The following is a 21166-nucleotide window of genomic DNA, read 5'->3' on the forward strand; positions in this document are numbered from 1 at the left end:
GTGTTCCTTGTTCCTTAACAAACATAGTGTTACATTAAAATGTATTTATTTATTTTGGCATTATACTTATTTTCATAAGCAACTGGTAGGTCAATTACTTATTTCCTTTGACATATATATAAATAATAATAATACATTTTATTTAAAGGCGCCTTTCTCGGCACTCAAGGACACCGTACAGGGATACATAAGACATTTAAAAGCAGCAAAAAAAACACCAGATTTCGGTAGCCAGGGTTGGCAGGAAGAAGATTTTTACAAGTAAATGTTCCAATCAATGATCCAGGCAGCACATTCTCGTCTCCCTCCTTCATTTTACAGTCGAATGGTGGCTTTATATATTTATTATATATACATATGTGGTAGAATTTCCAGCTTACACACTCTAAATTGCTAAATTGAGATTAGTAGTACTCTACATCAAGTCACAGGTTAAAGTCCAGTTGGAACACACTCTGTATAGAGCAGGCCATATATCAACTCTGGGTCTTCTGAGTTGAGGGAGACTGAGCAGCTGTATAATAACTAGGGCTGTCAGCGTTAGCGCGTTAATCGCGATGCAATTAAGGGCTGACGCGATGCGATTCATTTTTTTTTAATCGCATGCCGGCATTTATTAATTTATTTTACACTTCACTTGGCTTTGCGTCATGCCTAACAGGCTACTATTTTGACCCTTTGCAGCACCGTTACTTATCATCAAGCTGCCACTTCCTCGTATCACATCCTGCTGCTGCAGGCTGCAGGCATGATGGAGAAAGACAGAAGCAATGAAATCCTGAATGGCGCTTTTTATTTTCCAAAACTCCCGGACGGCTCGTAGACAAGTCGAAAGCCATATACACATTGTGTAAAGCCGAATTAAAATATCACCGAAGCACGTCAAGCTTGAGCTACCACCTATGGAGCTAAGCATAGTAGTACAGTTAACGTGATGCTAGACCACCGGCCCTTGGGGGCCGGGGGAGAGATGAATGTTCGGAAATAAGAGGTTGCTGTGGCCCGCCGTACAGGTTAGTTTGACCAGCGGGCATCAATCCTGCTTGCAAGTGTCCGCTCATTAGACAAAAACTGGACTACATCCAACTTCAACGAAACTCCCAACGCGAGTTCAGAGACTGCTGTGTTTTTGTTGTTGTGGAAACAACAGTGTACCGGACTATCCAGCCTGTTTCTCTGTCGCCGGGTAAGAGTGGAGATGGGCTGTGTTAACACAGACTTGTGCAGAAATGAGCTGCTCATTAACCGGTGATCACTGGACGTCAGTGAGTAATCAACATTATTTAGGAGTTACTAAACACTATATTGACCCTAGTAAGGATAGGGATTTTTAGTTTTTTAGTTAGGTACTTGGAGGAATTGTGCAAACAGATTCACATATTTTTATTTTGTTTACAGTAAATAAATAATTACAAATCTTAAAATCAAGTTCATAAAATAACTTTCTTTGCATTCATTTGATTCCCAATCAAGATACACTGGTAAAAATTGCTTTCCATTGTTAATATGTACTTAAAAACTGTTCTGAAATGCAAAATAATAGAATTTTAATCATGTGATAAAATATGCGATTAATCGCGATTAACTATAGAACTTCAGTGATTAATCGCGATTAAAAAAAATTAATCGTTTGACAGCCCTAATAATAACAAAAGGCTTGATTGTGTGCCTCCGTCTCCCAAGGTTCCCAGAATTAGATAACGCTCCCCACACACAGGGAAGACTACAGTAAGGATAGGCTCTCCTGCAGTATGGTCAGACTGACAATGTTTTCAATCTATGCTGATGTGTTTGAGTTCATGGTTTAGGTACGCATGTGTTTACGGCGCCAGTAATACATTTGTTTCCATTGAAGGTTAGAGAAAGCTCATATTTGGTATACAGTTACGTTTATTTTTGACGTCATTGGGCAAAAATACCATAATCCTAATAACCCTTTTGGCTAAGTTTCCAGGCTTTAGAATGATAGATCTTCCGTGACGGGATTGTTTGCATTCTACCCAGTGCAGCTTTAAATACTCATTGGAACGGCTGTAATCCTCAGAGTTGGGGTGGCACTGTTGTTAAATTGTACTGCTTAATCCTAATTCTCCTCGATTGAGATTTATTACTCTAATCAAATTCAAACTCTGTTGTCCCATAAACAAACATGGCCCAGGTAACATTTCTGTTTACATGTTTTGAACGTATTGTAATAGATGAAACATGCATGCTTCATCTCAAAGTTTACATGCACTGAATACTGTATACCATGGATCTCTCAGGTTCATCACTGGTATATGAAAGCCCTCACTCACCATTGTGAACTGTATGAACGTGTTGGATGGCCTTCTTTATCAACACGGAGACTTCAACACTGGTATATCTTCATATACAAGGCTATTTTAGGTCTACTTCTATCCTACCTTCTGACCTATATCAATGTAAATAGTACCGCAACTTACAATCTTCGTTCCCAGGATCTTTTCCTTCTGTCTGTTCCAAAGGTTAGAACTGAGCTGGGGGAAAAAGGTGTTTAAGTTTGCTGCTCCCTCTACCTGGAACAAGTTACAGAAATCCATGAAATTTACTGAGCTGGTCTCACTGGTCGCTTTTAAGGGGATGTTGATTGACTTGGAGGCAGCCACATCTGGCCGCAGATGTTTTGCCTGATGTGTTTAGGATTCTGGTTGACTTTGAGGGATTTGCTGTTTCAGTTGTTTCATGTTTTAGTGTATTTTGTGTTTGTATGTATGTGTGGTTGTACTGCTGCCTGTCAGGACACTCTTGAAAAAGAGATTTTTAATCTCAATGAGTCTCTTCCTGGTTAAATAAAGGTAAAAAAAGATACTGTTTGTGCACTTGGCTGTTTAAGTGTGAAAATGACAAATTGATGTGAGTGTGTGAAAGTGGTTGCTGTGCAAGACAACTGAATAAAAAGGTGGTTAAGTGAGTCTTTACATTACATTGTTGTACAAATTAGTTATTGAGTGTGTATATATATATATATATATATATAGAATATAGTTATTTTATCATTCCCCACCTCCTTGTATCTCTACAGTTTTTTTTTCGATTGCTAAACTAGTCTTAGTTTAACAGTCGAGTTAGAGTTTTGCACATGCTCAAGAAAAACCACAGTGCGCACTGTGTGTTTTCTCGTGAGGCGAACAGATTCACCTCCGCTTTCCAGAACCTGCTCCACAGCTTCTGAACAATAGAGGGATCCAATCTCCACTCGTTGTGAGAGGTCCCTCCCCTCGACATGAGGGCCGCCGCCCGGTTCAGAACCCTGGGGATGTACACCGCTTTGAGGGACAGCAGATGACTGTGAGCCCACAGCAGGAGGCGTCTGGCTATTTCCAGAAGCCGGGCCGAGCGCATGCCGCCCTGGCGGTTTATAAACGCTGCTGCCGTAATGTTGTCCGTACGACAACATGACTCCCCGCCACCACTGGGGTGAAGTGTTTCAAAACCTTCAGCACTGTGGACAGCTCCAGGCTGTCCACAGTGCCTCCCACCATCTGTGACTCGCACATTTCTCCCCAGCCAGTAAGGGACGCGTCTGTGTACACTGTCACGTATGACGTCCCTCTGCCCAGGGGGACCCCGGTTGTAAGGGTCAGGCATTGGCGATGAAACCACCTCTGGATTTTCCTCATGTGGAGGAGACCCATGGGGACCACTATATGCCCTGCAGACATCATGCCCAGAAGACGCATCACAGACAGCGCTGATACTGTGGCGTGTAGCTTGGTGCGGTACAACAGAGAGATCAGTGTGTCTCGCCTCGGCGCAGATAGCCTGGCTCTCATGACAATTGAGTTTATGTCCATGCCCAGATAGACTATCGATTGTGCGGGAACCAGTGAGCTCTTTTGCCAGTTTATGGCAAAGCCCAGTGTTTGCAGGTGGAGCAGAACTTCCATAGTTTGTAGTGCCGCCTGCTCCCGAGAGGGGGCCAGAATGAGCAGATCGTCCAGATAAAAGAGAACTCTGATGCCCTTCCTCCACAACGGCAAGTGAGTCCCGAACGGCAGCCAGTTGAACTGGAAATGGGCCCCTTGGAAAAAGAAACGCAGGATTTTCCTGTGTCTGGGAATAATTTGGATGTGAACGTATGCGTCTTTCAGATCCACTGACGTAAACCACTTGTGGTGGCACACGCATTCCAACACGTGCCTGACTGTCAGCATCTGGAATGGGCGCTCCATGATGTACCAGTTGAGTTGTGACAGGTCGAGAATGGGACGTAACCCGCCTGTCTTTTTCGGTGTGAGGAAGTAGCGGGAGTAAAATCCCTCGTTCTCCTCCCCTGGAGGGATGTGGGTAATAACTCTGTTTGTCAATAGCTCCCCTAGCTCTGACGTCATGGCGTCTGTCTCTGCCTGAGATAACACGGTTGTCTCCAACACACCCACGAAGCGAGGCGAGGAGGAGGCGAACTGGAGTTTGTAGCCCCGTGTTATTAACTTTGACATCCATGAGTCCATGTGTGTCAGGCTTATCCGTGCTGCGCTGTGCTCTAAGAGCGGGCGCGCACATGTCTGTGTGTTGTTTACAGACATGGCCAGCAAGGAGCGCAGAGCCCATTCTGCCGCTGGGCAAGACGAGTGATCGTGTCGCCCAGTAGGGCTCTGTCGAAAGGGCGGCGGTCGGTTGCCGCCGTGTGGGGCGGGAACGGCCACCGGGTCATTGCTTCCCTCATCCCGCTGGCATAGCTGGGGGGAGACGGATGATTGAGCGGCGCTGTTCATATTGAGTGAGCGCTCGCGGAATGGTGTGTGCTTGTCAGCGCGATGTTTAGTTGAAACAACTTGTGTTTCCAGCTCTTAACGGTATGGGGACAGACGTTCCCCGCGCCCCGACGCCGCTGTTTGTTGGGTGGCTCGGGGGGCGGGTTAGACCAGGTGGGGGCCGCCTTCATGGTCTTCCGGCTCCGTGAAGCCTGCCGGTCATGTGGAGCCGGCTGCCGCTGTGGAGGGGGGGCGGGCGGAGGAGCGGCAAAGCGATATTGTTCTGTGCCGCGAGACCCTGGACCGCACACTGGTGAGACCGGTCAGTGACCGAGCTGCCATCCCCTTCCCCGCTAGCCTGACAAACCAGAAAAGCTTCCGCCCGCCGGTTAAGCTCTTTAAATGGCAGGCGGGCACAGAACCGGCAGGGAGGAGTCGGAGGTGTCTGGGCAGAATCGATCACCGGTGATTGCCGCCCAATGCATGCCGGCTGCCACTGTGGAAGGGGGGCGGGCGGAGGAGGGCGGACGGAGGAGCGGAGGTCGAAGTCTGGGAAGATGCAGCCGCAGCAGAGGCTGAGGGGCGCTTCCTTTTATGGCGGTTGTCCTGGCAACAGTGATGCCGTGGAGGAGCCGCCTTCCAAGAGCCGAGCCTTCAACGCTGTTCCGCGTCTTCGGCCGCTTGGTGAAGGTGGGACATGGCTGTCTGTAGGCGGGGCCCAAATAGTCCATCGGGAGCTATGGGGCCATACAGAAGCTTGTGTCTGACATCAGTGGGTAGCTGTGACATGTGGAGCCAGATGTTTCGCTGGGCCACAGTCTGCCACGCCATGACTCTGGACAACGCCACCATGGACGCCGTGGTCAGGGTGAGGATGGCGGTCATGGCTTTGCCAATTTCCGTGGCTAGCTCCGGAGGAACAGCTCCCGGAGTGATGGCCATGGCGGAGACGGCGGAGGCTAGCAAAGCAATATTGTTCTGTGCCGCGAGACCCTGGGCCGCACACTGGTGAGACCGGTCAGTGACCCAGCTGCCATCCCCTTCCCCGCTAGCCTGACAAACCAGAAAAGCTTCCGCCCACCGGTTAAGCTCTTTAGATGGCAGGCGGGCGCAGAACTGGCAGGAGGCGTCGGAGGTGAGAGCCAGGCCGGCGTGAGCAGCGCCGAGGCAGGTCTGGCAGGTGGGGCATAGGCGAACACTGCTTGATGCCAAGCTTGTCTTCATACTGCTAGCTTGAAGAAAAAGTGGGAGATGTGTAACGGGTCCGCTCTGTTTATATACAGTATCTGCGGACGTAGTTGAAAGCCCGTGCTGGACGCAAGGGCGGGAAAGAAAATCTTCACGACTGCGCATGCGTGAAGGGATAAACCCAACAGAGTAGCCTTAGAGGGCGAAGAACATAAATAAATTGTTATAATGTGGTAAAGTTCCTCATGTACCTTTTTTAATATGTCAAGAGATAACTCACTGCTTGAACTATAGTTTTACAAAAAGGAAAGGTTACAATGTAATAGCCATGAGCTTAAAGCCATGGGATAAGTGTAGAGTTTTGAAAACTGTGTTCAAGCAATGAAAATTACACATGAAGTGCTGCTGTGCAGACTGTGGTTAGAGTTTTGCACATGTGGCTTCAGTTGCACTGTCATTTAGCAATAAAAAAAACTGTAATGAACTATACTGCTTGAACTATAGTTTTACAAAAAGGAAAGGTTACAAAGTAATAGCCATGAGCTGAAAATGCATCACTGCTTAAATATAAATGCCACAACTTGTTTTTATATTTGGTCATCTGGGGAATTTCCACAAATGAGTATCTGTAACATCCTCCAACTTTGTAGTGCTCTTCCTGTCTTGTTTTTAGACAGATAACTTTCTGTTTTGCACATGGGCAAGGCTAGGTTATTTAGACTCTAGGCTCGTTCGAGATGAGCCAGAATCGATCACCGGTGATCGCCGCCCAATGCATGCCAGTTAGATTTGTGTCCGACTTGATCCCTAATCACTTTTCTTGTCATGTGAAATTAATTATTATTATTATTATTATTATTATTATTATAAGGTGCTGAGAGCTGCAGAGAGGGTGATCCGCCGAGCTTCAACAATGCGGACGTAGGTGAAACCTGTGCTGGACGCAAGGGCAGGAAAGAAAATCTTCACGACTGCGCATGTGCGAAGGGATAAACCCAATAGAGTAGCCTTAGAGGGCGAAGCCTATATGAATATTTTCTGTGAACATAAATAAATTGTTATAATGTGGTAAAGTTCCTCATTTTATAGCCTACCACTGACATTATCTCGACCCTACCACAGTACAAGAGCAATCCGAAATGTACTCAATTTAAACAATTATACAAAATATAACAACCACATCAAATACATTACATACAATCAAACATTGTTGTTGGACTTCTGTGCTAGTCATGGATTGTCTATAATGAACACCATGTTCGAACATAGGGATGCTCATAAGTGTACTTGGTACCAGAGCACCCTAGGCCAAAGGTCAATGATCGATTTTATAATCGTTTCATCTGATCTGAGGCCGTATGTTTTGGACACTCGGGTGAAGAGAGGGGCGGAGCTGTCAACCGATCACCATCTGGTGGTGAGTTGGGTCAGGGGGTGGGGGAAGACTCTGGACAGACCTGGTAAGCCCAAACGGGTAGTGCGGGTAAATTGGGAACGTCTGGAGGAGGCCCCTGTCCGACAGACTTTCAACTCACACCTCCGGCGGAGCTTTTCGTGCATCCCTGTGGAGGCTGGGGGCATTGAACCCGAGTGGACAATGTTCAAAGTTTCCATTGCTGAAGCTGCGGTGAGGAGCTGTGGTCTTAGGGTCTTAGGTGCCTCAAGGGGCGGTAACCCACGAACACCATGGTGGACACCGGTGGTCAGTGAAGCCGTCCGACTGAAGAAGGAGTCTTTCCGGGATATGTTATCCCAGACGACTCCGGAGGCAGTTGCAAGGTACCAAAGGGCCCAAAGGGCTGCAGTCTCTGCCGTGAAAGAGGCAAAGCAGCGTGTGTGGGAGAAGTTTGGAGAAGACATGGAGAAGGACTTTCGGTCGGCACCAAGGTACTTCTGGAAAACCGTTCGCCACCTCAGGAGGGGGAAGCGGGGAACCATCCAAGCTGTGTACAGTAAGGATGGGACGCTGTTGACCTCAACTGAGGAGGTAATAGGGCGGTGGAAGGAGCACTTTGACGAACTCCTAAATCCGACTAATACCATACGAGTATGGTAGAGGCAGAGCTGGAGGATGAGGGGGGATTGGCATCAATTTCCCTGGTGGAGGTTGCTGAGGTAGTTAAACAACTCCACAGTGGCAAAGCCCCAGGAATTGATGAGATCCGTCCAGAAATGCTTAAGGCTCTGGGTGTGGAGGGGTTGTCTTGGTTGACACGCCTCTTCAACATTGCGTGGAAGTCTGGGACGGTGTCTAAGGAGTGGCAGACCGGGGTGGTGGTTCCCCTTTTTAAAAAGGGGGACCAGAGGGTGTGTGCCAATTACAGGGGTATCACACTTCTCAGCCTCCCCGGTAAAGTCTACTCCAAGGTGCTGGAAAGGAGGGTTCGGTCAATAGTCGAATCTCAGGTTGAAGAGGAACAATGCGGATTCCGTCCTGGTCGTGGAACAACGGACCAGATCTTTACTCTCGCAAGGATCCTGGAGGGAGCCTGGGAGTATGCCCAACCAGTCTACATGTGTTTTGTGGATCTGGAGAAGGCGTATGACCGGGTGCCCCGGGAGATACTGTGGGAGGTGCTGCGAGTACGGGGTGAGGGGGTCCCTTCTCAGGGCCATCCAATCTCTGTACGACCAAAGCGAGAGCTGTGTCCGGGTTCTCGGCAGTAAGTCGGACTGGTTTCAGGTGAGAGTTGGCCTCCGCCAGGGCTGCCCTTGTCACCAATCCTGTTTGTAGTATTTATGGACAGGATATCGAGGCGTAGTCGGGGTGGAGAGGGGTTGCAGTTCGGTGGGCTGGGGATCTCGTCGCTGCTTTTTGCAGATGATGTGGTCCTGATGGCATCATCGGCCTGTGACCTTCAGCACTCACTGGATCGGTTCGCAGCCGAGTGTGAAGCGGCTGGGATGAGGATCAGCACCTCTAAATCGGAGGCCATGGTTCTCAGCAGGAAACCGATGGAGTGCCTTCTCCAGGTAGGGAATGAGTCCTTACCCCAAGTGAAGGAGTTCAAGTACCTTGGGGTCTTGTTCGCGAGTGAGGGGACAATGGAGCGGGAGATTGGTCGGAGAATCGGCACAGCAGGTGCGGTATTACATTCAATTTATCGCACCGTTGTGACGAAAAGAGAGCTGAGCCAGAAGGCAAAGCTCTCAATCTACCGGTCAGTTTTTGTTCCTACCCTCACCTATGGTCATGAAGGCTGGGTCATGACCGAAAGAACAAGATCCAGGGTACAAGCGGCCGAAATGGGTTTCCTCAGGAGGGTAGCTGGCGTCTCACTTAGAGATAGGGTGAGAAGCTCAGTTATCCGTGAGGAGCTCGGAGTAGAGCCGCTGCTCCTTTGCGTCGAAAGGAGCCAGTTGAGGTGGTTCGGGCATCTGGTAAGGATGCCCCCTGGGCGCCTCCCTAGGGAGGTGTTCCAGGCACGTCCAGCTGGGAGGAGGCCTCGGGGGAGACCCAGGACTAGGTGGAGGGATTATATCTCTAACCTGGCCTAGGAACGCCTCGGGATCCCCCAGTCGGAGCTGGTTAATGTGGCCCGGGAAAGGGAAGTTTGGGGTCCCATGCTGGAGCTGCTACTCCCGCGACCCGACCCCGGATAAGAGGATGAAGATGGATGGACAATCAAACATCGTTACTCTGAACAATTCATCAAAGTACTGTTAATTAAAGTACTCAAACACCCCTTCGCTACTTAAAACATGGTATCATCTTTCAAATGGGGCTTGATAGCCTGGGGACTCTTTAGCCTGACACAACCAAGGGGTCTCTCTCAAGGGGGTAAGCTTCGCTTCAGAGCTCAAATCTACTATGGCACCATTTTGATGCTACAAAGCGATCACCCGACGTTAACATTCCATTGACTGCCATTCATTTTGACGTCACTTTGACAGCAAATAACTTTACATCTGAAGCGTTTAAAGACTTTATTTGTCCATTGTTTATTTCTAAAGAAACATGACAATGTATAAAAGGCTCCATTACCTTGTACCTCACGTTATGGCTCCGTAGTATACGTTTTTTGTAAAAATAGGCTAACGATTGTGTCATAACCACGCGACTTACTGTCGCATAGTACAGGAATTACCGTATAGTACAGGAGAAGCTTGCAGGCAGTTTGGACTTACATTAGCTGTTTAAGTTTAATTACTAATGTTAACTAGCATTTTAGTTAGCAATAATTAGCCTGTGTCCATGTTATCTCCTTACATATACCTACGCTCTACGTCTCTGCAAGATTGGGAATGATTGAGGTTTCTCTTGGCACAGCTACCAGAAGACTTACAACTTTCAGACACATTGCTCACGTCACATTTACATCGTTTCAGTTGGAGGCTGCGCAGTAACGCTCAGCGCTCACCGGAAAAGTGCTTCTAAAGGCCTTCACTGGTCTCCGTCCAGAGCGATGGGATCTGTTGGTCCATTCTTATATACAGTCTATGGTCTCTCTCCACAACACGTACCCCATGGCGCCATTTTGATGCTAACAAGCCATCACCCGCCGTTAGCATTCCATTGACTGCCATTCATTTTGACGTTACTTTGACAGCGAATAACTTTACATCTGAAGCATTTAAAGACTATTTGTCCATTGTTTATTTCTAAAGACCACTGTTGGTCCATTTCTTTCACTGTCTATGGACACAACCAGAGTTGACTTACTTGAACACAAACTTTACTATTGTACAAGCAACAACTGTTAACCTGCATTCAATTAATTAGGCAAAGATTATACCATACTGCACGTGTTTAGGTAACGAAACTAGCAAACTGGGTACATGTGTTTCTCTTGACAGGACTAGCCTCCAGTTTCAACCTCCACAAAACAGATTGTTAACATTTTCCAATAAATATTCAAAACTTTTGTGCCTCATTTCATTTACCCGTAACATAATGAGCTACAGCGTACTAATGCTGCAAAATTTTAGTGATGAGAGGACCTTCATTACAATAAATAAAGAAGTTAATACACTTTTTATTTAGGGTTTTGTTCCTACGGTGACAGCTGACTCTGTCAACAGAAACTCATGATGACAGATGAAGCAGGGACCCCCTACTACATATATTGTATAAAAGTGAGTTGCATATTAAACTAGGCCTACAATAACATGCAGGGCAGCCTAAAGCCTTTACACATAATTTTTTGTATAGAATACTAGGTTATTAAAATAGCCTCATAATTGTTGGCATGGCTTTATAAATCATGTTTTAATGTTAAAACATACATCTGGCACAGTGAATCCTTAGGATTAACTGTATCTGTGCATGGCTATTTTAGGGAATACTATAGGCCAGTAAGCGTATCATCAGTGGGGATTTATATTTGCTTATATGTTAGATTCATGTTAAGACTTTTTTTGAAACTTAAAAAATTAGGACTAATTTGGAGGCCCCCCTGCATTGACTCTGAGGACCCTCTGTTGAAGATCCCTGCTGCATGATAAAGAACCTGCTGAGACTGTCATTCCAACATTTCACCACAAGATGGAAACAAAAGATCAGACAAAAATGCCACACAAGTTAAATGATCCTCTGCTTTGTCATGAGGAACCTAACATTATTATAATTGTATTACCAATATTAGTAGTAGAAGTATCAGTTCATACTAATTATGTGTACTCTTGGTTGGGTTAGTGTCTGTGTTTTCCAGTACATTTCAACGATTGCTGCTTTTGCTGTTTCTGTACAAATTGCATAAATTAGAAATAACAAAATACTTGATGTTTTATCCTTTTGTAAATTGTATTACAGTTTTTTTACAATCACTTTGCTACTAATTTCAGAACCTTGGCGTCATTTTTCAAAACTCTAGACACAAAACTCAAAACAATCATCAGTTGTAACACAGGCTGTCCAATGTTCAAAACATTGCATTGTGCATTCATATCTTTAAAGAAATATTGCAATTGCACAATCATTGGTTCAAAAAACAAATTTATTGTCAAATACCATTGAAACGTTACTTTAGATCACCCACACACAAGCTACCCATAGTTTCACTGGGTCATTGTTCATACAGTCATTAAATACTGTAGTACAAAATAGGTGATACATGTTTCATTATGGTACTAGATGTAAATACATCCCTGTAAAAGTACTGCAGTAGTAAAGAGAATACTACAGACACAGTGGAATCACTGAACAAAACCTGAGATGTATTTATGAAAAACAATACAGTACGATCACAACATAGGTTTATTTGAATCAAAGCAAAATAACTAGCTACAAAATAGAAAAGAAAAGACAGTACTGTAAAACATCAAATGCAGTGTTCCTCAACTTGCTTGTACTGTAAAAAGCAAAACAAAGAAGTGATTACTGTACTTCTACATATTCATCAACTCTGTCTTGTGGATTTGGCCGCAGGTTCTCATCTACATTGCAATTAGCCAAACATTTTGGAAAAAACCATCGGGCATGGCGAACAATGTGGTACGAGTATATATGTATATGTATATATAAAGTATATATATAAAGTATATATCTCAATCATCAGTAACGAGTTGGCAGAATTGGACAAGCAATTCCAAGGGCCTGCATGCATACAGTGCAGTACTGTCAATACTGTAAATAGTCTGAAAAGGTGGTACATGGGACCATAGAAACAGTGTCTGATAAACAGTAGTACATTGCAGTAAAGGTGGTACATGGGACCATAGAAACAGTGTCTGATAAACAGTAGTACATTGCAGTAAAGGTGGTACATGGGATCATAGAAACAGTGTCTGATAAACAGTAGTACATTACAGTAAAGAATGATGATGAAATATTACAGCCAAAGATAATGTAGTCTAATTGGTTCATGCTCCACACTAATTGATGACAATGAATCTCGTTATCTTGAAACTTTCATGATCTAAACATGGAATATTGTTAGTCTGTTTCCATACAACTATGCATTAAGAGTAATGCAACAGTTACTTATCATTTTGAGTAGTTGTATCGATTGATAGTTAGATCATTGTAATGAAATTAATAGACAGTCATCTGAAATCAAAATTTTGAAATCAAAAGCTTTGGCTTTCCAAAAACTGGATCACTGAGTCCAGGAAAGTTATTTTATCTGCTTTTATATATTTAACTGTTTTAACTGCTCTTCAATGTTTAATTCCTTATACTGCACTGTAAAAAAAAATTTTCTCGTATTTTATCTGTTTTTTATTTTTTTATCTGTTTTCATGTAAATCTGTTTTTAATTTTTTAATCTGTTTTCATGTAAAGCACTTTGAATTGCCCTGTTGCTGAAATGTGCTATACAAATAAAGCTGCCTTGCCTTGAAATGTAAAGTGTGAATTGCTTTTTGAAATAGTAGTACTATGATGTTAAGTTGTGTCATATTGAACAGGTGATCTTTGTTAAATGAACAAATGATCTTTGGTTTATGTGTATTGTATCCAAGCAACTGAAAAAAGTGTTAGAGTTTTGAAAATTGTGTATTTTGATCATTGGTTGTGAGTTTTGAAAAATGACGTCAAGGTTCTGAAATTAGGGCCAAAGTGATTGTAAAAAAACTGTATTCCACTGTTTTTGTGGTCTTTTTTGTTCCATTTCTTTGGGGTTTTCTTTTTATTTGGTTAGGTTTGGGTTAACTAACATAACTGTAAAAACATTTACATATTACCTGTAAGCACTTTTTCATAATCAAAGCGATGTCATTAAATCGCTCACATTCCCAGAGGAGTTTGCAGTGTTACTTTTTTAATACTTGCGTCTGTCTGTGTGTGTGTGTGTGTGTGTGTGTGTGTGTGTGTGTGCGTGTGCGTGTGCGTGTGCGCGCGTGTGTGTGTGTGTGTGTGTGAGGTCTGCCGGTAGAATCTGGCTTAGTAAACATTTGGCCAGAGCCTTGTGTACCATGTTCTAATTGAAGTGGACTACTTCCTGCCAATTAGTGAAACACTCCTTGAGCTTAAAACCCAAAGGGTACAGTGTCTAGAGACCTCTTTGAAATATGCACTGGAAAAAATTAATAACTTGGCTATCCAACATCAAGCAAGGAAATAATTAGTTTTTTTTTTTTCCTTTTCCGTCCTGGTTTTGAACCCACACTACGTATAGTTTTATCAGGTCAAGGTAACAGGATTATGATGATGAGCAGTGGGGGGAAACCTTTAACTGTTGGACAGCAGAGGGCATCATGGTGGTGAGGAAGACATCACTTTCAATATGGCATTTACAGCCTCTGGTAAAACACACCTTCAACATCTTATAACAGTTTTATAAACACATACAAACTTTCTTTCTGCAGTAAAAACATTTTATCTTATTTAGCAAGTTTATATGAAAATATACACAAATTGACACGTGTGTAGCTTGCATGTTAAATAAACCAGCATTCTGTATGATTGATGACTTGTTGGATTACTTTCCAATTTTACCCCTTGTTGTGTGGCAAACAAATCCTTTGTCTTCTTTAAATACAGGATTGTTTTGAATCCTGTATTTTTCACTTTTGATCATATCTCAGTGCAGACACACAGGTCTACAGTACCTCACCAAATACAAAGACTGCCGTTCTTCTCTCTTCAAAACCTGACACAGTGGCGTGGTTCACATTCCACACTGTTTCCTCCTAAAATGTATTCATACTTAATAACCACTCTATCCCATGTCTTGATTTAGAAACCTATTATCCAATTTCTTTGATTTTATTAAATGTATTTAAATGTAATGTATTAAATGCCATTTTAATTCACTGTGAAGTTCTGTTTTTGGAGATATATTTATTGTCAAAACAGCCAGTGGATGGCACAGTTGCTGACAAATACAAAAGTCATTCATACAATATATTGTGCAGTCTCTCGGGAGTTAAAAAGACGAAACATTTTAAGACAGTATTGGATGGCATTTACTGTAAATTCAATCATATATTTCAAAACATATAAATACACAAAGTAAAATACAACAAACTATTCAGTGCACTTTATATTAATCTGTATTGCAAACAAATAGAAACTAAATAAATATCACTATGCTAATATTCCAGCATATAAAACAATACAGAACAGAAAAAGTAACCATTAACATCTGTCATATACAGCTTTATACTCATAAGTCAAAAATAAATTTTACACCAAATATATGAGGAGATTGAGATGTGTTACTGTTTATCTATATCAGATTGAAGTGTGCTAGGAGTGAGTTCAATATCTATGAGAAAACTGGTAACACTGTAATGTAATAAGTATTGTAATTCATGACATAGTGCTACAACAGGCTACTGCTTCTTTGAAACACTGGTATATCGTGAAATCTGGACCAAATGCTGAATCACTGCTATACAGCTGAGAGACATAATCTCTACAACATGTGGAAGTCTTATTGTCCTCTGTCTTTGTAGCCCAAGGCCCCTCGTTGCTGGGAGCATGACTCATCATCACTGCCTCCTGGCTCATACCCAAACAGTCGTGGTGTTCTCTGGAGGTTTTTCCTACAGAAGACAACAGAAATTGCATTGTTTGTTCAGGACAATCTACATATTGTAGATTCTACAATCTATCAATCTACATCGTAAGCATCGTAAACAAAGTGTTTTTATATTTGTGAAAATTTAAACTTTCTAGCTTACCTTCTGCTGTTGAATATACATCACTGCATCATGAACAGTGACAAAAATATGTTGAGGGTTCATGTAGGTCATTAGACCACTTGATGTTAGGATCTTCAATACGCTCTCTAGGGGGATAGAAATCATTGATCAGTATTCAATGTATGCAAGTGAATAAACTAGTATAAACCCAGAATACCATAGGGAAAACCATAAGAAAGCAAACAATTCAAACACATAGGCCTTACCATTGCAGTTTGCCAAATATACATAAACTCCAACTTTCTGGCATTCAGTACACATCTGCAAAAACCCAATAGCGATCAATTATGTTGACACAATGCACAAAGAAATGGAATGAAGTTTGAAGCATAATGTCTCGCTTTAGACTAACCTGTGTAAAGAGTCTTGCTCCAGCAACATCAACAAAAGTCACACTGCTGCAATCAATTAACACTGCCTGAACATCACTCTCAGATGTTTCTACAGAAAAGGAAAAAAAGAAATGAAAGAAAAGCTTGATATTATACATGTCTACAAAAAATGTAAATACAACTGTCATTCGTAAAGGCCAAATAACTGTTGTTATTTAAAGCTTTTATTTTTTGGAACTATGCAAATGTATTATCACCCACACAGAACCACCACAATGTTTTTAGTACTTACCAGATTTAAAGAACTCATTTTCTGAAGAAAATGATGTGTTTGCAATGGCTCTTTCCTAAACAACAATACATAGAAAAACAACAATAAGATACTGAAATTAAACTTTACAGTGTGAATTACAAAATGTTGTTTTAACTCCGCTCATTTAGTGATTGCAGTAGCTGTACCACAGTGCTGACGATGGCCTCTCTCTCCCTTTTCTCCAGGGCTTTCCTAGCTTTCTCTCGGCTGCGGATTCTCTCTGGCGTCAGGCCTAGCAGCCTGCTCATCTCCTCCCTGAAGAAGCTACGGTTGCCGTAGTAAATAGGCCCATTGTATGTCAGGATCTTCACCCCAGGTACCTCATAGCACTGAAAGGAAAACAGTAGCATCCTAACTTCATTCTAGGATAGTCTGCACTCTGAGATTATGATTATCACTTGTTGTTGGAATAAGAAATTAAGATTCTATGTGCCTAAAATTTAAGTTTAATAAAAGTCCTTGCACTCATGTTAATCAAAATAAATACAAGTATTAAGCAGTAAGAGCATCCTCACCTTGCTGTGGTTCTCCAGAGGTCTGTAAATTTCTGTGTTACTGGCCCGACCAAGCACTGAACAACCAGCCCTGTTGAACCATGAATCATCAACTTTAATGAACACATTATAACATATAATCGACATAGCTTGACAGGTATGACGTGATTCTCTATTTCTCTGTGATGAATTTTAGTTCAGAGCTCCAAATACAGGTATAGCACTGTCAATTATAATTTGGTTGCTTCTAGAGCTTATAAGAGCTTATAAGACCTACTTTTACATAATTCTTGCCGCAGATTATTGATCATCTCAGTTCATGTTTAACCCAGATGAACATGGTATTTCTTAAAAGAGAGTAATCGGCAAGAGCACTCGCTGAATTGCACCATAGTATTTGTGCATGGGAATGGAAAATGTACCTTTGTGTGCGGCAGATGACGGTCATCATAGAGAAAACCACTCCGATAGCCAGGCCAACATCTACGTTGAGTACCACTACAGAGAGCCAGGTTACCACCCAAACCATCTGCACCAGCCAGGACAATGTATTGTCATGTCAGGATATAACGAGGCACATCAATGATGGTTAATTCCAGCAAAGCAATCAGTGTGTGCAACCTGTGCTCTACTAGCTCATGAGCCCATGGCCTGATTTATACCTGATTCTCCTTGGCTAGAACAGTGTTTATTTCAAATACCTTGCAACAGTTATTGTTTCAAAATGCATGCATCATCAATTTGCAGGCAGCTGTCAGACTGTATAACAAATATTTTAATCCAGATGAGGTGAATTAAGCATAGTTTTGAACGTTTTGTAAATAACCTCAGCCTGAGCAGGATAATATGAGCCAATATGTAAATATACTGAAAGACCCAATTAGCTGTGCTCTATGGGTCAGTTGTTGACCTAATAATAACTAGGGAGCTAATTCACCATCTTCCTTTCATTCTCTTGTGTTTTATTCTTTTGCAATGGGACCATATTGCACAATACAGTTGTATGTCTTATATTGCTGTACTAATCTATTGCCTTACAAAGTCAATCCTGCTGATTCTCCACAGTTCAGGTAACTCCTGGAACTGCAGGAACATCTGCCTGAGGCTGGTGACGTTGATGCATGCCAGGACTGCCTGGGGAGATAGATAAAGGGGGAGATGAGTGAAATTTCCCTCTTTCTTTCTCTCATTCTTGTACAGATACACACATACAAACACACCTTTGGTAGGAAATAGAACAGCGGTCCAATCAGCAGCAGGACAACCAGAACAACCAGACTTGTGAACAAGCCGGAGAGCTGCAGGAACAAACACAATTGTATTTTGTATGTTGAGTATACATGTATTTCTCTGTTAATCATAATATCGGCCTTTTTTGCTGATGTCTTTAAAGCATCAGTAAACATATTTACTATTTACACTTAAATGTACTTGCTAGTGTTTGTCTTTATATTAAAGTCCCTTTCAATCAATTTGAGAGTGATAATAGAGTTTTCTTTTTTTCCTTGTGTGACCCTCCTGTTTACATTTGTATTGCAGATTCGGCCTTTAAGACAAAGAGCCTACCAGTGGCTTGTGAGTGTGATACACAGAAGTTACTGTATATCATGTACAATACCTGTGTGTATCCTCCAGCACTCTCGAGTATATTAGTGGTGGCAAGAGTGGCTGAGCTGGGAAAGCAGGTAAAAAAAGAAGACACTGTGTTGGAGATACCGTGAGCCAGGAGCTCCTGAAATCAAGCACAGGTTCAAACCAAAAAGTTAACAGATTGGTGAGAATCTAACATGTCAACAAGCAGCTGTGACATTATCACACTTTACCTGGTTGGGATGTATGGAATATCCATGTTTATCGGCATAGATCATTGCCAGTGAAACCGACACAGCATAACCAACAAATGTTATGGCTACTGTGTCTCCAGCAATGTCAGGGAAAGTGTGCAAGGCAGGCATCTGTGGCCCCGGGAATCTGAGAATAGGAGAATTCAAAGTCAAACTACTGGAAGCTACTAAACTCATCACTGTTTTGTGGTCTGTTTTTTTTCTAATCTAAAAGATTACCCAGCTGGGATGTGGCCAACTATTTCAATGTTGTAAGTAGAGTCCAGCGAGGAGGCATAGGCCACACCTGTAGCAATAATCACCTGAAGAAGCAAACATAAAACCATGACTTATAACCTGTTAATCATATTGTAAATATATACCCTAAACGTTCATAAATCCAGTTGACTAACCGTGAGGATCTCCACGGGGATAGGTGTACGCAGGCGCTGCCGGTAACGCATGTTGATCTCCTTAACTGGCACCAGAACAGCTAAACACACCAAGGAGATCAGCAGCTCAGCCATGTTAGTGTGAGGCAGGTTCTCCATCACAGACGCTAAAGTCTGAACACACGAGTCAGTGAGCTGTGAGCAAACAGCACTAAATGCCCAAATAATAACATCCATCTTGAATCACTGCTTACCTTAAAGAGGGAAAAGGACCCAGTGTGGCGAGGGAGCCGCAGCCCCAGCATGCTTTGCAGCTGCGAGATGGTAACATGGAAGGCAGCAGCACTGGTGAAAGCCTTAACAATTGGCTCTGACAGATAGGTGGAGAGGAAGCCCAGCTGAAGACCAAACATACAGAGCTGGGGCACAAGAGATAATAATAAAAATAGAATTATGAGCTGTGTCGGCCAAAGCAAGTCTGCTAGTCTTTACAAAACGACAGATCTCAGTTGCATTACTATTTTCATTTTGTGACTTTGTGTTTAATCCATAGGTTTTCTTACCATAATAATTCCTGAGAGGAGTGCTACAGCTGAAGCAACACCAATCCTCTGGGCCTCAAAGTCGGCCACTTCAGACGAACTGGAGTTCATCTCCAGAGGAGTGGGAACCAGCTGCTCCACTACAGAACCAGTCATCAGACTCACCACAGCAAAGGTACCTGAGAATGAGCCCATCTCAGTAACAGTAGAACACATTATAACTGACACATTGAGTTCAGGATGCATGTGTGACATAATGTAAATCATTTATTTATTTTGATTAATGATGTTTGCTATGCTTTTCTAAAATATACAATAGATGTTATATGGACGCAAGTCTTACCTGTGGATACATGGCGACCTGTGCCAAAAAACATGTAGAGGACCACAGGGAAGAAGGAGGTGTAAAGGCCAAATATTGGTGCCACAGACGTGAGTAACGCGAAGGCCATGCCTGTTTAGGGAAGCACATTCAAAAAGACAGTTCATCAATAAACACATTTTTTCTTATAGGCTTATATGGCTGAAGCATGCAAAGTACACAAATAATAAATATTAATAAATTATAATACTTGTATTTAGTCTCTCCACTGTGATAATGCAGAGATTTTGACAGTTTAGCCTTCATTTCTATAAAATGTAAACACTATTCTAACCTTGCAATACTTGCTCCAATTTTTTGGCATAGTTATTCATATTAATTATTACAATCATGTTAATAAAAACTGTGTGTATTTTTAGGGTTTTATTTATAATAATAATAATAATGTTATTATTATTGTTAATGTTGTTGTTATTATTATTATTATTATTATTATAATTATCATTTTGGTATTGTTGGCTCAATTGATTCTAAAATGAAATAATTTAATACTCATAATTAACATATTCAAATAATGTAATAGAAAACAAACTATCTTTTCCCTTTTTGATGATGTATATGTAAACTCACCTTGCGGAATGTGAAGAATACCAACTGTCAGTCCTCCAATAGTATCTCCTAAAATCCATTTCTTTAGTCTGTATCTTGGCAGCCAGTTGAAAATGGGCACTCTCTCCCTCAACAGGTGAAGGCAGGTTTGCCTTGAACACCTGCACCTCCCGGCAAGCTTGTCCCGCAGCCGCAAACTTCCACTTGTGCTATCATCGGAGCCGTAGGCCTGTTTGAAGCGGTCCTCTGTGTAAATATTCCTGTACACGGCCACAGAAGCACTCATATTGTCCCTGTAGAGATGAGAGATGATAGCTCACCATGCAAGCGCTGTAGTAAAGTCAGTAAAGGTGTTAGACTGTTGCAATACATTTATAGCAGGGTCTGCCCTGACCTCAAGAGCCATTGCATTTTCCTGTCAGACTCTTCTTAGCCAATGACATGGCTCAAAGCTCAACCTATTTTGTTACAGTGTTGAAGAACTTTTTTCACATCTTTGTCCTGCCTCAGACAACATAAAGGTGTGCTGGTCCAGTTTTTTCCCCCTACAAAAATCCTCTGGGTCCTACTGCTCGAAGGATTTTTTTCAACACAAAGTAGAAAGTCAGGCATACAATCTGCCTTTCCATCACTCACAACCCCTCCCTCACTCCAAACACACACATAAACACACACACACACACACACACACACACACACACACACACACACACACACACACACACCATCCTTTGCACTACACAGTATATCCTCCTTTATGTCCTTCAGAGAGCTATGAGGGAGGTACAAGCTCAGAGGAGGCACAATTAAGTCATACAATGTATACCACTGTGAAACGCCTAAAGAGA

At 42.6% G+C, this 21166-nt stretch overlaps 1 protein-coding gene across 1 annotated transcript; it reads right to left on the reverse strand.

Moving 5' to 3' along the window:
- Positions 1 to 14621: 14621 nt before the first annotated feature.
- Positions 14622 to 20806, reverse strand: slc26a10 (solute carrier family 26 member 10). The gene is made up of 18 exons (XM_078253957.1): positions 20340 to 20806; positions 19731 to 19841; positions 19409 to 19566; positions 19100 to 19264; positions 18867 to 19019; positions 18694 to 18776; positions 18454 to 18601; positions 18249 to 18362; positions 17851 to 17928; positions 17669 to 17764; positions 17053 to 17159; positions 16652 to 16721; positions 16283 to 16465; positions 16116 to 16170; positions 15844 to 15932; positions 15698 to 15752; positions 15471 to 15577; positions 14622 to 15332 (listed from the first exon to the last, which is right to left on the reverse strand). Exons 1-18 carry the CDS (start codon positions 20602 to 20604, stop codon positions 15294 to 15296), a joined length of 2076 nt encoding a protein of 691 aa, XP_078110083.1. The 5' UTR covers positions 20605 to 20806; the 3' UTR covers positions 14622 to 15293.
- Between the last annotated feature and the right edge of the window lie 360 nt (positions 20807 to 21166).

This window comes from Sander vitreus, chromosome 7, assembly GCF_031162955.1.
Source record: "Sander vitreus isolate 19-12246 chromosome 7, sanVit1, whole genome shotgun sequence".
NCBI classification, from domain to species: Eukaryota; Metazoa; Chordata; class Actinopteri; order Perciformes; family Percidae; genus Sander; species Sander vitreus.

What these genes read in the sequence shown, in the direction of transcription:
- slc26a10 (XM_078253957.1), bottom strand. Translation starts at nt 20,604, where the DNA reads ATGAGTGCTTCTGTGGCCGTGTACAGGAATATTTACACAGAGGACCGC. An exon ending in TCCCCGTGGAGATCCTCACG is followed by an intron (nt 18,777 to 18,866) that starts GTTAGTCAACTG and finishes TTGCTTCTTCAG; the next exon opens with GTGATTATTGCTACAGGTGT. An exon ending in GTTGGCCACATCCCAGCTGG is followed by an intron (nt 18,602 to 18,693) that starts GTAATCTTTTAG and finishes TCCTATTCTCAG; the next exon opens with ATTCCCGGGGCCACAGATGC.